Source organism: Lissotriton helveticus, chromosome 1_1 (assembly GCF_964261635.1).
Source record: "Lissotriton helveticus chromosome 1_1, aLisHel1.1, whole genome shotgun sequence".
NCBI lineage: Eukaryota > Metazoa > Chordata > Amphibia > Caudata > Salamandridae > Lissotriton > Lissotriton helveticus.
Window position 1 is genome coordinate 1,841,595,717 of NC_136057.1, and position 15,183 is coordinate 1,841,610,899.

The following is a 15,183-nucleotide window of genomic DNA, read 5'->3' on the forward strand; positions in this document are numbered from 1 at the left end:
TGCCTCCGGTCAGGTCCCCAGGAGTGCGGGAGGAGACACGGGCAGTCTCAGGGCGCCAGGGCCTCCAGGATCGGGTACAACAGGATTAACGGGGGAAGGCTGCTGTGGAGCTCAGCGCTCACACGTCTTCCTCCATCGGCCACCAAGCCACGCCCCCATGTTGGGCCCTCATAAATCTAAAAAAACATTTACTACAGTCAAAAATGTTTTTGAGTCATTACAGCCTGGCACTGGTCGTAACCCTCAAGAGAGAAAGAAAGATAAGAGAGAAAGAAAGAAAATAGAGAAAGAAAGAAAAAAGGATGAAGAAGAAAGACAGGAAAGGAAGAAAGAAAGGAAAGAGAAAGAAAGAGAAAGGAGAAAGAAAGAAAGAGAAAGAAAAAGAAGGTAAGAAAAAGAATGAAAACAGTAAAGAATGAAAAAAGGCACGAGAAAGAAAAAAGAAAGATTAGGAAAAAAGGAAGGAAGAGAAGGGAAAAAAGGAAGGAAGAGAAGAAAAGAAAGAAAAAAGAAAGAAAGGAAAAGAAATTAGGAAAGAAAAAAGTTTTAAAAAAAGTAAAAAGAGGATAACAATGCAGATCAGTTTCAAATGAGACAATCTGGTATGCTGTGAAGTAACAGCAGTAAGAAAAGCAGAACACTCTAAAAGGAATATATAAGAGTAGTTAGTGGCAGGAGATGGGATCTGATAAAGATAGAATGTGCATCAGAAGAGTCCTGCTATCACATCGTGTTCGAATCACAGAGGCAACACTAAAGTGCTTTGCTCTGATTTGTTCTCAAAATTAATGAAAATATGTCAGCTTTATTACCCTTTCGGAGACCCGCAATCTCGTAATGTTAGCTATGTGCATGCAGAAATGTTGCCAGGTTTTACCTGTCAAGTTGCACGCTAGATTTGGGGGCGAGTCGGAGTGATTCCATGATTGGCAAAAACCAACTTTAAGAATTTTGCACATCCCGAATATTAGCATCAAAGAGTTTTCTTTTCGCAGGATTTCTTTGTAGGTTTGCAAGGTGCATTATGTTCGCTTTTTTTCCAACAGTTGGCCAGTAATTGTTAAACCACTTTAATACTCTGTACTTCGAACGGAGCTGCCAAGGTTCACCAGCCAGATGGAAAAAGCACATCTTATTCAGGGCCATGGATATGTGGTTGCTTTTGGGGTTTTGACTACTGGCCCATTGTGGCCTTCAAAGTGACTTTGCTGCCAGCTTCATACAACCATTCCCATTATACTCCTGACATTCACTGGGGGAATACACTGGCAGCATTCAGAAAATACAGTACAGTCTGTTGCAGCAGAACAAGAACTTGCTTTTTTGGCATTCAGAAGAATACTACATTTTTCCTTCATGGAAATGTTACGGTTCGTTCGAATCCCACAGGCTTCTCTGGCACGTTTTTTAAAATTACAGCAGGACGGAGTCATTTTGGGGGAGGGGTACAATCTAAAAGCATTCAAAAGAAATATAGGAGTGGAAAAGAGTAAACAATTCCAAAAATGGTGAGGGAGAAAAAAACACGATCTGTACTTATGGCTCACTTGACAGTGAGAAATTGCACTAGAAATGTAGACTTTCTGTCTGACGATGCCTAGGTGCGCACAAACGTGTGCTTATTACTTTCCACTGAAAACATTGTAACGATAAAGCATGTACACAGATTTGCACTATGTAGTTTTTAGGGACGTTTGGATAGTTTATGGAGCTGCATCTGTGTGGATCATACCAGGGTGGGCTAACTAGCAAACTCACAGGGGAGAGATGCCCAGTTGCATGAAAGCCCCTACCATTGGTTGACTAGTAATTCACGCCTAGACAACATAAATCATTTTATTAGTGCAACTATAGGGGTGTGCACATTTTGTGTTATTTGCTTATCCATAATTATGTAAAATTTCCTCCAAAATCATTAAGTTTTTGTTAATGCTGATCTGGATTTCCTGCTATCTATGAAAACAGCACAAAAACAAAAGCTACAGCTTGAGCGTTCTGGTCATTCGTGTTGTTTCCGTACTTAAACAAACAGTAGATTTGAAGAGCACTTCTTGGCACCCATAAGGATATCCAGGCTCCGGTGCTTACGTGGTAAAATGTTGGCACAAACGTAGGGTAATGATGTTATGGAAATTCACATACGTGTAACATTTGATTCCTAAAAATTACGATAGTGTAATGGAAATGTTATCTAGTTCTACTACAGACAAATCTTGTGCTAAATAAGGGTTTGCATAACACCTACTTATGTTGCAGCACCCCCATTGTTTGTGCTGGTACCACCGTGGTGTGAACAAGGGAAACATGAGATGAGTTCAAAAACTGGGCAGCAGCCCCATTCTAATTAGTATCCCACTGGTATCCTAGTTTGCTTCTAGTAAAATGAGTCGTAGGGGAAAAAATAAGTATAGCAAGTTGAGCCCATTTCATGGAGCGACAAATTGTCAAGGTACCATCGATACAGATGTAATCAGAACTGGAGAATACCATGGAAACATGGAGTAAAAAGGATACAAAACCACAAACTGATTAGTAACTTTAAAGCCAGGCATTCCTTGGCCCCCCCGAAAATTAAAGTGAAACAGCATACAAATGCAACCACAGAGAAGTAAAAATCCTGACTAAGGGTTGACAATACAACACTGAATGCCACAACATTTTGGGATATTTTAAATGTAATATATTGCTAACTTTCCAAAATGTTTTCTTAGGTCTAGTTTTCAACATTTATCTCCCAATTCTCTTACTTGGTCTTTTTATTGCACTTGCTTTCAAAGTTATACTATCTTGTTGGAAAGATGTTTTTAAATTATCTGTATTAACATGGTGGAATTTCATATGTGATGAACATAGAATTCAAACTATTTCTTTATTATAGGTACATCAGAAGATTAACACTGATTTATACTGGTTAACGTTTACTACATATTTTCCTTTGCACTCATCATTATCTTAATTGACTTTTCCTTTCTTTTTCTAGTTTCTTTACTCTCTCCTATACATTTCTGCTCCCAATCTTACGTTCTCTTTCCTTTTCTCTTTTTTTATATAAAATAACAAAACATTATTTTTTATTACTTTTGTTTTCTATCATAATTGTAATACCTGTAATGCATAAATCGCATCATAAATGTTACTTGTTTTGTTATTGCTGTTTGAATCGTTAATAAAAAATCATTACAAAAAACAAAATTGGAGAATACCAGGGAAACATGGAGGAAAAGGATAGAAAAACTATATAACTGATTAGTAACTTTAAAGCCAGTCATTCCTTTGCACCCCTCATATTAAAGTGAAACAGCACACAAATGCAACAAAGTAAACATCCTGACTAAGGCTTGACAATGGCACACTGAATACCACAACATTTGGGGATGTTTTTCCAACACCCCCGAAAAAGTGCAAATGTCTACTGCAACGTTATCACAATAGCAGCCAAAATATGAGAAGGAAAATTCCCTGTGGTACAGACACATGTAGTAGTTAATACTGGTAAGGGGTGGCAAAAAGAACCGAACTGTGTAATAGAAATAAGATTTGTTATAACCAATGCTCCTTTATTAAAACAAAAGTCACCAACATTTTTACATTTGGTCCATTCACATTAGCCTCCATTTTTTATTTACTCTCTCTGAGTGTTCGCGCCTCTTCGATTTGACACACATGATCAGAAAGGTATATCCCACATGCCATTTATAATGTGCCAGTTCTCTGCAATTCTTTGATAGTCCGAAAGATTTGGGGAAATGTTCTATCTTATGCTCAGACTACTCGACCAAGATACACAGCTTTGGGGTACCTGGCCTTGAGAGAAGGCCACTGTACAATGAAGTAATCTGAGAAGTAATAGAGGATCTTCCCTGACAGGGATAATGTCTCCACTCGGCAGATGCTCTCCACGTAAACGATGATCACTTTTTTCATCCCCATCATCCCAAGAAGAAGTGCCGACACGCAGACGGGAACACAGGTTCCGGGGCCATTACACAGCACCTAAAAAAAAAAAAACAATCTTAAATTAAGACGGAGACACATATTGTACTTTGCATGTATGTCGAAGAAAATTCACATTGGTGTAGCATACTTTTGGAAAAAAAAGTTGGCCTTTTAATGCGGTCGCAGCACTGGCTAGAGTTCTCCTCTGTGGCCGCCAGCCTTAGTCGAAAGCCAGGCTCATGACGCACTGCTAGTTATGCAGCCTGATGTTTGGCAGCGAGCTGGTGTGTTGGTCTGTGGTGTGTAATATGGGTTTTGGAACCTTAGTATTTTTCTCCCCAAGCAAAGGAAAGTTTACTTACCTTCATGCTGCTTTCTACATGGCTGGATCTCTGACGCACTTTAAAAAGTGTCTCTTTATGAGCATATCCTTAAATCAGGACCCATAAGGACCAAATATTTTACAGGAAGCTTTCCATGTTATGTCTAAGTTTATGTAGTTGGCGCTGTACAGAGTCACAATAGAAAATAAAACGATGGAATGTTGAAAACTCCCGAGAAGACAATGTAGGTGTTCAGGGCCAACAATGACTGGTAAAGGACTGCTGCTCCAATATTCCAATGTTAGCCTTTCTTTTTCTCCCTTTTTAATTTAGAAAATTTTATCCACAGAGGGTGGAATGTTCTGATAACATTACCGACCCTGTGCCTCAGTCTATACCCATTTTTAAGGGCCCTCATCTGCGTTATTGACTCTCGCCTGCAGCTCAGCACTATAACGTGGGTTGTGGGCCTTAACAACTGGAATATCCCTCGGCAAGGGGCTATTATGCTCTAATAACATAATAGGTGCAATCATAACTGCAAGAGGTGCCCTTCTGATTATATACGCTGGTCCTCTGTTAATTCAGTGTCCTCTGATGCAGTTCCTAAGTCGGCCATGCTGAATAATATGGCCGTCAATTAGCCATGGATTGCAGCAGGTAGGCCTAGCACTTTCCTAGCTACCTCTGCTCTTAGGGGTCATGCAGGTTGCCATTGGAAAAAAAAGTAGGGTTCTAAGTGGGAGGCTTAATTTTCTGCAGGTTTAACCTTTGCAATTTGATGGCCAGCTCCACACAAAGAGGTCAGTGTTGAAGGGTGGGGCAGAGGGTCAATCCTGCAATTTTACTGGATCAAAGGGTATGTGATGTCACTTGCGCCGCTTCGGGCATTTTAGTGAATGGATGCCATGAGTACAATTTATATTGAACCCAAATGAGATACAACAGAACGATAAACAATGTAGCCATGCTGAACCTGGCATGCTTTTGTATTCTGCATTATTGGTATTTATTAGACAAAGGATACAGACAGGTCTATAGTTCATGGATTGCAACTGAAACCCCTGTATGGGCTTTATGCAGTCCCACAGCTACCCAAGGAAACCCTAGAAAAAGGAAACTGCATGTTAAGTGCCAGGAAAAAGAAGTAAACAGGACCATCCGAGAGCTGGTTTTTAACTGCTGTCCTGCACTCTGTAATTCCTGGGCACAGAAGTCGTCTCCAAGTCAATGCTGTACTACATGTGGAGTACCAGGGCGCAGGAACTCTTCTCCCCATCAGCACCATTCTTCACTTTGGAGAGGGTGGTATTAGATGAAAAGGGCAGAGGGCAGCAGCTGAACTGCTTTGTGTTCCCCATGTGACACTGCTGACATCCCCGCCAAGAGACCGGGGTGCTGCCTGTTTGTGCAGTTCACAGGGCAACTCTGGTCCTCCCACACCACAAGGAGTGAACAAGGCTAAGATGCCAGTGGAGGGGAGCCCACACTCTTCTGCCGAAGACTGTGGTTTCCCTCTGGAACCTCTCCAGCAGTCCTAGCAATGGGGCAAATGAGCCCCTTGGCATGTAAGGTGGTACTTGAGGGATAGAGGGCCCTCCTTGTGCGTGTCAGGCTGTATTGTAGCATGCGAGGCTCATGTTTTGGCAAACTGAGACTGCCTCTGTGTACTTGGCTGGACAGGTATATATTTAAGAATGTAATTGCACTTGGGCCCCTGAGACTGAACATTAGTACAAGAGATTTTGCTTCAGCTCAAGAGACTGCACATGGGTATAAGAGGGCAAACTAAGCATATGATGCTCTAATGTGGCATTTAAGGCTTTACCGAAAACATAAGGTTGCATCCCAGCATTCCAGTTAGTGCTATCACATGTGAGGCTGCGTGCACAACAGTAGAGTTTACTTGGGTTTTCACTGGGCATGTGTAGCTATGCTTATCTTGCAGGGTTGGGCTTGAGCATATGGGTTGTGACAGAGCCCAGGAGGCTGTGGAAGAGCATACGAGGCTGCAGTTGGGCATGTGACTTTAAATGTGGGCATCTAAGACTGGGATTTGCATATGATGCTCGGCCTAGACATGTGCTGCTTTGCCTTCTCTTTTTTTTCTTTTTTAGTCCTCATCTCACCACTAACGAGTGCAAATTATCTCCTAAGGCCCAATCTTTTCCTAGGCGCCCCAGGCCGGAGTTCTTGCTTTCGTCTGGGGCCAACATGGCCTGCCTTTTTATACCAAGGCATGGTGTAATCATTGGACCTTGAGTATTTTATCTCATTGCTATTCCCCAATCCATAAAAGGTTTCCACACCGTGCTATTTACATTGTGGGTTAAAAGTGATTCTAAACGTGCCATTCTAGTTGCTGCTTGGAGCCAATTTTCGTATAGTGGGGGGTTGGCATCCTTCCAAACCTTACAAATCTCTCTTCGAGCAATCAGAATCAAACAGAAAAATAAAGCGACTTGTGTCCCCCTTAATTCAGCTATGAGATCTGCATTCAGGCCAAACATAATTCTAGCTACGTTCAAACATAACTTTGTTTTAAAGATGCTTTCAATGGCCCCCTCCACTTTACCCCAGAATGACCCAACTACCGGACAGTCATAGAATATTTGGATGTCATCTGCTTCTATGAGCCCACATCTTGGGCAAAGAGGAGGTGGGTTTACAAACTTCGCTAGTTTTTTCGGTGTATAATACAACCTGTTTATTGTGTAGAAATGATTTTTTTTAAGAGATACAGTCCTCACATATTTATAAAGTACTTTAAGAGAGATGTCATACAGGGTAACTGAGTCTGCCTCCAGCCTGGTAGAATTCCACACCCGATGTAATGGGGGGGACTGTGCTTCCTCTGCTTCCAGCATTTTCCTATACCAGAACCCAACTTCCTTCTTCCTAGGCCCTGAAGATAGAAGAGAACGTTCAATTTCCCAATTGCCTCCAATATTCTCTTTCTCGGCCATAAACCACGAACTTAGGGGCTCATTAGGATGGCGGACGGACCTGCGTTCGTCCGCCACCCTAGAGGAGGAGGGACCGTCCGCAGGGGCAGTGGCGATCCCTCCAGTGCAATTAGGATGTGACCGGCAGGATGGCGGTCACATCCTCAATATTTAACATTGCGGCGGGGGCTGCTTGAAGCAGCACCCACCGCAAGGTTAAATATACATGCTTAACATGCGGTGCCTGCCGCTTCATGCATGCAAATGCAGGGTGGTACCATAGGTACCCCCCATGTGCACCCCCCACTCACCCTGGGGGCCCGCAACGGGCCCCCAAAGAATTCACCGTATGCCTTTCCGCCGCGGAAAGGCATCTGTTTTTCACCATCCTAATATGGCTGGCGGTGTCCGATAGACACCGCCAGCCATGTTAGAGCTTTTCCGCCACGGTCGGAAGGCGACCGCGGTGGAAAAGCTGCGGACCGATTTTGAGACCCACCGCCATCCTAATTTGGCGGTGGGTCTTTTGTGCCTCCCCAGCGGTTTTCCCGCATCCTCCGGGCCGGCGGTGGCTTCTGCCGGCCCGGCGGATGCGGGAAAACCGCGATCCTAATCGGCCCCTTAGTTGGATGTATTTAAATCTGGAAAGGGAGTCCCCTATCCTGGCTTTCAGCACCTCCCACGGAAGGATCCCCTCTGATGTTATTAAGTCTGACCAGATGTTTATTCCTGCTCTCCTGATGGGAAGGGACAAGCTATCCCATGTGCTGCTTTGCCTTAAGGGAGGAGGATATGTCCAAGCATATGTCACATTACAGGCACATGGCTGTCTGATTGAGCATATGACATGGGACTGGGCAAATCATGTTGGGAATGGGCAAAAACAATCTATGGCTTTGACATGAATCTGTGCAAGTGCATCTGGGCATAGAAACGTTACATGGGCAATAACTGTGATTCAGGCATACCAGGATGTAACTGGGCCGGTGAGGCTGAGTTGGCCCAACTCTGACACTGTGAAGCAGGAGTAGGGAATACAAAGGTATATCTGGAGAAGTGAGTCAGTAATTGTGTCTGCAATGCCCTATTTGGCACGTGAAACTGTAAACTGGTACATGAGTCTGTACTTGAGTATGTCAGCCTGGGTACATACATACAACACTGTGCTTGAAAATATATGGGTGTAAGAGGGCATTTGAAACTGGTCCTTGGACCATAACAATTGCAATTACAGAAACAATAATAACGACAATATAAATAAAACAATGAACTTACTTATAACTACGCTCAATATAATTCTGATAATAGGTAGCACTTCGAGCCACACTTCTGTGACTTGGAAGTGCTGGTGACAACAGTTGTTACTAATAACCATTGTCATGGCACTCCATTTCCTTATCGGAGGATGGACGGCTAAAATGGTTTTGTTGGCATATGAACATGTGACCTACAGATCACAACGCAACAGAGAGCAGTTAACTTACTCAACTGTCCTACCAGCGTGTGGTAAATTTGAGGCTATCTCGTTATTAAGGCGCTGCCTCGGAGCTGCACATAAGGGTGTACCCTAGCATAAAGGATGATGTTGGACAGGTTACCTTTTTCTAGGCATGTGGGCATCAGCACTTTTACCGGGTATATGAGCTTTTACAAGGCAGCTGAGGCTGTGTTCCTGGAATCTTGCACTATGGACCATGGCTGCAACCCTGCATATCTTAGTAAACCCTCAGTAATGAGCAATTGAAAATTGCAATCATCGTGTATCATAGCTAGGATTTTTCTGTCAAATTAATAATCCAACACCTACTGCAGGTAATTATGAGCATGACTGCTTTCTGTGATGTCATCATGGGAAAGGTCATGTGACCTCACTTCCTGTAATTCTATGACGTGTCTTCTTGCAATGGCATGTGAGGAGATGAAGTATGTGATGTTACTACATCTATTGTTTTAGTGACTAGTTTTTTTAGAATGTAGGAATCTGTATTGGGAAGAAATCTTACAACATTTACTAAACATTTAGCAAAAAGTCAAATATTTCTGTTGATTAGGCTTGTTCATACATATCAGCATTTCAGAACATGAAAGTGGGGGTTTTGAAAAATAATTGGGGGAATGTATTTTGCCCAAATACTTCTATTGAAGCAGTGGCAATTAACATGTATGCTTGCTTCAGGTTTCAGGAAAGACTACACAAAAAATGCACTGAAAAAGGTACCTAGAAGATTATCCTGAACATGAGCAGAAATGTAATAAATGTACCTATCCGATTACAATTTTAATATGATATGAAAATATAAGTTAAATAATGGCAGAGGAATAAATACATAGTAACGTCAATACAACTATTGGTTGCTACAGCTACTGACTTAACCTTAAATTCTTTATATATTGAACAATACATAACATGTTAGAAATACTTCTTAATAATATGGTGCTTTATAATTATCAATTGGTTTCCAAAATAAATGATACGTAGAGTTGTTCTGAACTACACAAGAGAAAGGCAGATTAGCACCTCTTATAGTAAATATTATCCATGACCACCATGTATAGAGTGATAATAAGGAATCACTTTTCCAATTAGCAGTAATACATGTTAAAGCCGCAGATGTTAAGAAATCCAGAAGTTTGTAATTTGATTCCGACATATTTGTTGAAAGAACTAAACATTTACAAATTAACATATTATACAAAAGGGTATCTATAAGATTGAATATTTTTTCAATGACAGCTCAAACTTCCTCCCAAAACGTAGAAACAATATTACAATCGTAAAGCATATGTTTTAATGAACCAGAATTCAAATTACAATGCCAGAAATTAGAGGAAGATAACAATTGTGCCTGAAACAACCTTAATGGAGTCCATAGGCAATTAAAGAGTATGAAAGAGTTTGTTTGGTACAAAGGCAACGGTAACCATCCAGATATATTAGTCATCCAAATATTCTTCATATATCATGAGATAACGATAAGGATAGTTCATTATTAAAAAACGAAAATTCAAAATGTATATTATCTCCATGACAATTGTTCAGTTTTTTAAATAAATCATTGAAACAGCATGAGATGTACTGGCTATTGTTTGAATATAAATTCCTAAATCAGATGTGACATTTGAAGGAAATTTGTAAGGAAAAGAATAAAGCATAGAATTACAAAAAAAATCATATTTGGAAATATCAGAAGGGGGCAGAATTTTTTATTGCAATTCATCAAACTTTACTAAAAACATTATTAAGATATACATTTTTAAAATAAAAAAATACCAGCTTTAATCCAGTAGTGGCACAATTTTGTCTTTCGAGTAAGTTTTAGCAGTGGAATATTCCATAATGAGTTATTTAAGGTATGCGATGTAGGAGTCCTAAAAAATGTATCTAGATCATGTCATATTAACTTCATAGATTTCGAAATGATCGATTTACTTAGTAAAGTTGAAGCATTAGACATATTCAATAAAGCAGATAAAGGAAATTGTGATATCAAACCCTTTTCTATGAGAAGCTATGCAGGGGAAATACTAAAGTGAGAATGAGTAAACTAAAGGACACTTTAAAAAAAAATGCTTTATGATAATGAAAAAAACTGGTAAGCCAAAACCCCTATTTAATTTAGAAATGATTCGGTTTTTTTTTTATAACTTATACGAGGAGGTTTGTTAGACCAGGAAAATTTAGATAGAGGTTTATCAACGTTTTTATAAAACTGAGAGGAAATTGAATAGGAATCATACAAGGAGGTAAAATATTTTTGAAGCTATAACCATTTTTAGAGAATCAATTTCCCCCCACCATGACTGATGCAAGGCGGACCCTAATGAAATTTGTCTTTAATATAATCTATAATAGTTCCATAATTTAATGTGATCGATTTTTTGATGGTGTGGGAAAATAAAAAGTCAAGATAATTAAGTTTTTGCTTTTGCCATATTATTTAATTTATGGGTAGCATACCAAGGGTGCAATTAACATTTAAAGGAAAATATTATGTTTTATTAGTATTTAAAGAATATGCTGAAATCTTGATTATGAGTAAATTAGATCTAATAAAGGAGTAAGGGAAGAATCTGGATTTCTAATAAACAATAACATATCATAGGCTGAAGTTTTTAGAGTAACATCTTTAAAACTAATTCCTTCAATCGCTTCACAGATTTGAATAGCGACGAGTTAGGGTTCAATAACAAGAAGAAAAAGTAAGGGAGACAAGGGACAACCATGCCTAGCACCCTTAAAAAAGAAACATTGACTAGAAAACTGACCATTAATGAAAAGTCGAGCAGACAGGCTTGAATAAAGTGCTGATATCATACGAATAAATGAATTACCAAAATTAAATGCAATTAAGATATGAAATAAATATTGCCAATGAACTTTATCAAATGCTTTTTCAGCATCTAATGCCAATACTCCACATGGTAAGGTCAAGGATGGACCATTTTCGATAGCACGTAATAACAATCTTGTATTATTTACAGAATGTCTGTTTCGTAAAACCAGATTGATCAATATGAATAAGGGAATCAAGCACAGAGGTCAACCTGGTTGCAAGAGTCTTAGCAGTCTTGATTTATTAAGGAAATACATCAGTAATTTGAAACAATAGTGGGATACTTGTTAAGCTTTAGAAGAACTACAACCAATGTTTCAGTGAAGGACCCAGATGATGATCTGAGGTACTAAAAGGGGTAAAAAGCTTGAGCAAATGAGGTATGAGGTGTGAAGAAAAGTCCTTGTAAAATTCAGCTGGAATACTATCTGGACCAGGAGATTTACACAATGTAAGGAACTTACTAGCCAATTCAACTTCTTCCATAGAAATTGACAAATCTAATTTATCTTTAATGGATTGGGATAATTTTGGTAATCCACAACTTTTCAAGAATTACCAATATGTGAAGAGACACCAACTGGAGGATTATGTTATAAGTTTGAGTAATAACTCCAAAATTCACCCGGCTATGTCTCGATGAGGTTATGCAATCTTACCATTTAAACCATGTATTGCATTAATTGTGTTTTATCTCTTTTACTACGCAGATATTTTGCCAAAAGTCTACCAGATCTATTAGCACTAAAACAACATTTGGCCTTATATTGTGTTTGATTCATAAAAACGTTTTTTTTACAATTGTACTTTATATTCGAGATAATTAGATGTAATAAAGAATAAATAAAATGAAGCTATCTGCTTATCCAAATCTTTAATTTTAGAAAGTCATGATTTGTTTTCACGTGCATTAAGACATATGGTTACCCCTCTAATATTTGCCTTGAACGAATCCCAACTGAAGTAGAGCCTTACAGATTAATAGAAAATAATCATTCAGTACCTATAACAGTTTTGCTTTATTTTTTCCATTAAGGACAATGTATGTGTTCATACTCCATCTTTTGTAACATGTTAAGTTAAGTTCTGCTGTAGAACACCAGAAATGAGTGCATGATCAGAAATGCCTATATTATGAATACGTGGAATAGTAAATGAATGAATTAAATGATGGGAAACTAATAAACAATCTATTAATCTATTCTTGAATATAAATGGTGAGATTTGAAAATAAAAGTTCCATATTTCTCAGTTGGGTGGTGTAAACTCCAAATATCTACCAGCCTAGTAGATTTAAAAATAGACTTTAAAGTGAAAAGACTTTGGGTGTGCGATATTTAGTTTGCAATGTTCTATCTAATAAAGGATCAGATATGAGGTAAAATCTCCTCCAATAATACGTTTAACATTACCTAACTTAAGCACCTCTGAAGTAATGAGAGACCAAAAATTAGGGTCATCACATGTTGGACCATATACATTAATAAAGTGAAGAACTGTAGTATCAATTTTAATTTTGACTATAATCTAATGCCCATCTGCATCAGAACATGTATTAATATCTGATTAGCAACACCATTTTTTTGTTAACTGCAGGAGAAGAAACAACATTACCATCCCACTTTTTCTTCCTATACTCTAAAACTGTATCATCAATATGTGTGTCCTGGAGCAAACAAATGTCTGCTTTATATCTTGCTAAGTAATCCAAAACGTTAATATGCTTAACAGGATGTCTTAAACCTTTAACAAAGCAAACACAAGTAGATGGACGGAGTGCTGAAACTTTTCATTCATTCCAGTCACAGATCTGGTTTGAATCCATCATTCTTTAGCTCACTTCGCCACCCAGCTCAGACCCAGCTGTATGCAAAACAGTCTTGACCCTGTGCCTCATGGGAACAGTCCAGTCCGAACTGCCAGGCCAGTTCTTCCATGGACCGGAAACAAGCAAACCTTGTGTTTGCTTTCAACCTTTAACATTCAAGGAAACAATTTTATTTTATTATTATTAACTTTATACATATTGAAAAAGGAATGAAAAGCAGAATAAAAGTGAAAGTGTAGAAGAATGTAAAGTAGCTGTATGAATGAATGCCAAGAGTAAAAGGAAAGACAAGGACAAACCTAAATAATACAACAAAGAAACAAAGAATATTGTTGAATCACACATACGCAAGAATTACCTGCCTAAACACTGCCCTCTTATTAAAGCTTAAAAAGAAAGGCAAGTTATAAAGGAAAAATTATGGTAGAGGAGTCAAATATCAGATATATTAATTTCCATGGATAGTGCTGATCTAGGAAAGCACAAAGTTCTTCCGGATATTGAAATGACTTGGAAAACCAGGTTTCCAGATTCTCATCGTAGAAGGGTCAAAAAGACCATATTTAATACCTGAACTTCTTAGTCTTGGTCTAAGCATATTTGTGTATTTTAACAGTTTACTTAGCAAAGTCCTGACGGGTGTATGTTTTATTTGCATTCACCATTAAAGTTGGGATCTCTCTTGCTGCTTTCCGAATCAGCACTAAATGATGGTGGCGCAAAAACATCAAAATTCCTTTGTCGCAGTTTGTCGTGACATGGATTACAATGAGGGGGAATTCTATGCACCTTGTCAATTTTGAATTTCTCAGGAAACTTTAAATGCAAAAGACCAGGTCATAATTTATCCCTGCTATTGTTTTGCAAAATAAGGAGGTAAACATTTTCCCTTCTCTTATGAAGACTTTAAGGTCTAGGAAATCAACTTATTTGTCACTAATCTGGCCACTGAAATGCAGATTCACAGTGTTAGCATTTAAGTGTGAGATGTACAATTTTGCTTCTGTCTTTGAGCATTTCCAAAAAATGAAAAGGTCGTCGATATATGATATATGATCGATGTGACCCATTGGTGGTTCTCATCGGCCCAGGCGACCTGCTTCTACCACCAGCCTACGAACAAGTTCGCATAGCTGGGGGCGAAGCAGATCCCCATTGCCGTGCCTTTAATCTGTCTATAATATTGCCGTTGGAAGAGAAAGATGTTATTAGTGAGGCAAAAACTCAGAAATTCAATGAGCATAGTGTTGTGTTGCAGAAATGTCAAAGAACAACTTTTTATAAAGTATTGCACCACATTTATGCCATCCTGATGAGATATGCACGTATATAGACCCGTGACATCTAGGACAATCATCAACATGTCAGATTCCCAGTTAAAATGTGAGATTGTTCTTATAAAATCTGTGGTATCTCGGATGTATGATGATAGTGTTTTGACAAACTCAATTAAGAAGAAGTCCAAGTACTGTGACATAGCTTCTGTGAAACTGCCTTTCGATGAAATTATGGGTCTGCCAGGAGGTGTTGATGAATTCTTGTGAATTTTAGGCAGATGGTAAAATGTTGGAGTTACCGGTTGTTTGCAGCTTAAAAATGTATGTTCGGGGGCGTGGCCAGCAGCCGATGATGGCGGCAGCTTAGAGGGCAAGCTCCGTAGTTGAAGCGGCCTCTTCGTAAATCCGGCAACTGATCCGTTACATACCTGTCGAAGGCGGGTAGGTTCTGAAGCCCGGGACCGGGCGGCACGGCTGAGGATCGGCGAATTCCAGATCCGAGGGTGTGAAGTGCAGTTGGTACAACGACCCGGAAAGGCC

At 39.3% G+C, this 15,183-nt stretch overlaps 1 protein-coding gene across 1 annotated transcript in view; it reads right to left on the minus strand.

Moving 5' to 3' along the window:
* Nucleotides 1–3,536: 3,536 nt before the first annotated feature.
* The window catches only part of ALG14 (ALG14 UDP-N-acetylglucosaminyltransferase subunit), a 319,292-nt gene continuing 307,645 nt past the window's right edge, over nucleotides 3,537–15,183 (minus strand). Inside the window, exon 4 of the mRNA XM_078659210.1 lies at nucleotides 3,537–3,993. Coding sequence (XP_078515336.1) covers nucleotides 3,763–3,993 — 231 coding nt within the window. The 3' untranslated portion in view covers nucleotides 3,537–3,762. The remainder of the gene's footprint in view (nucleotides 3,994–15,183) is intronic.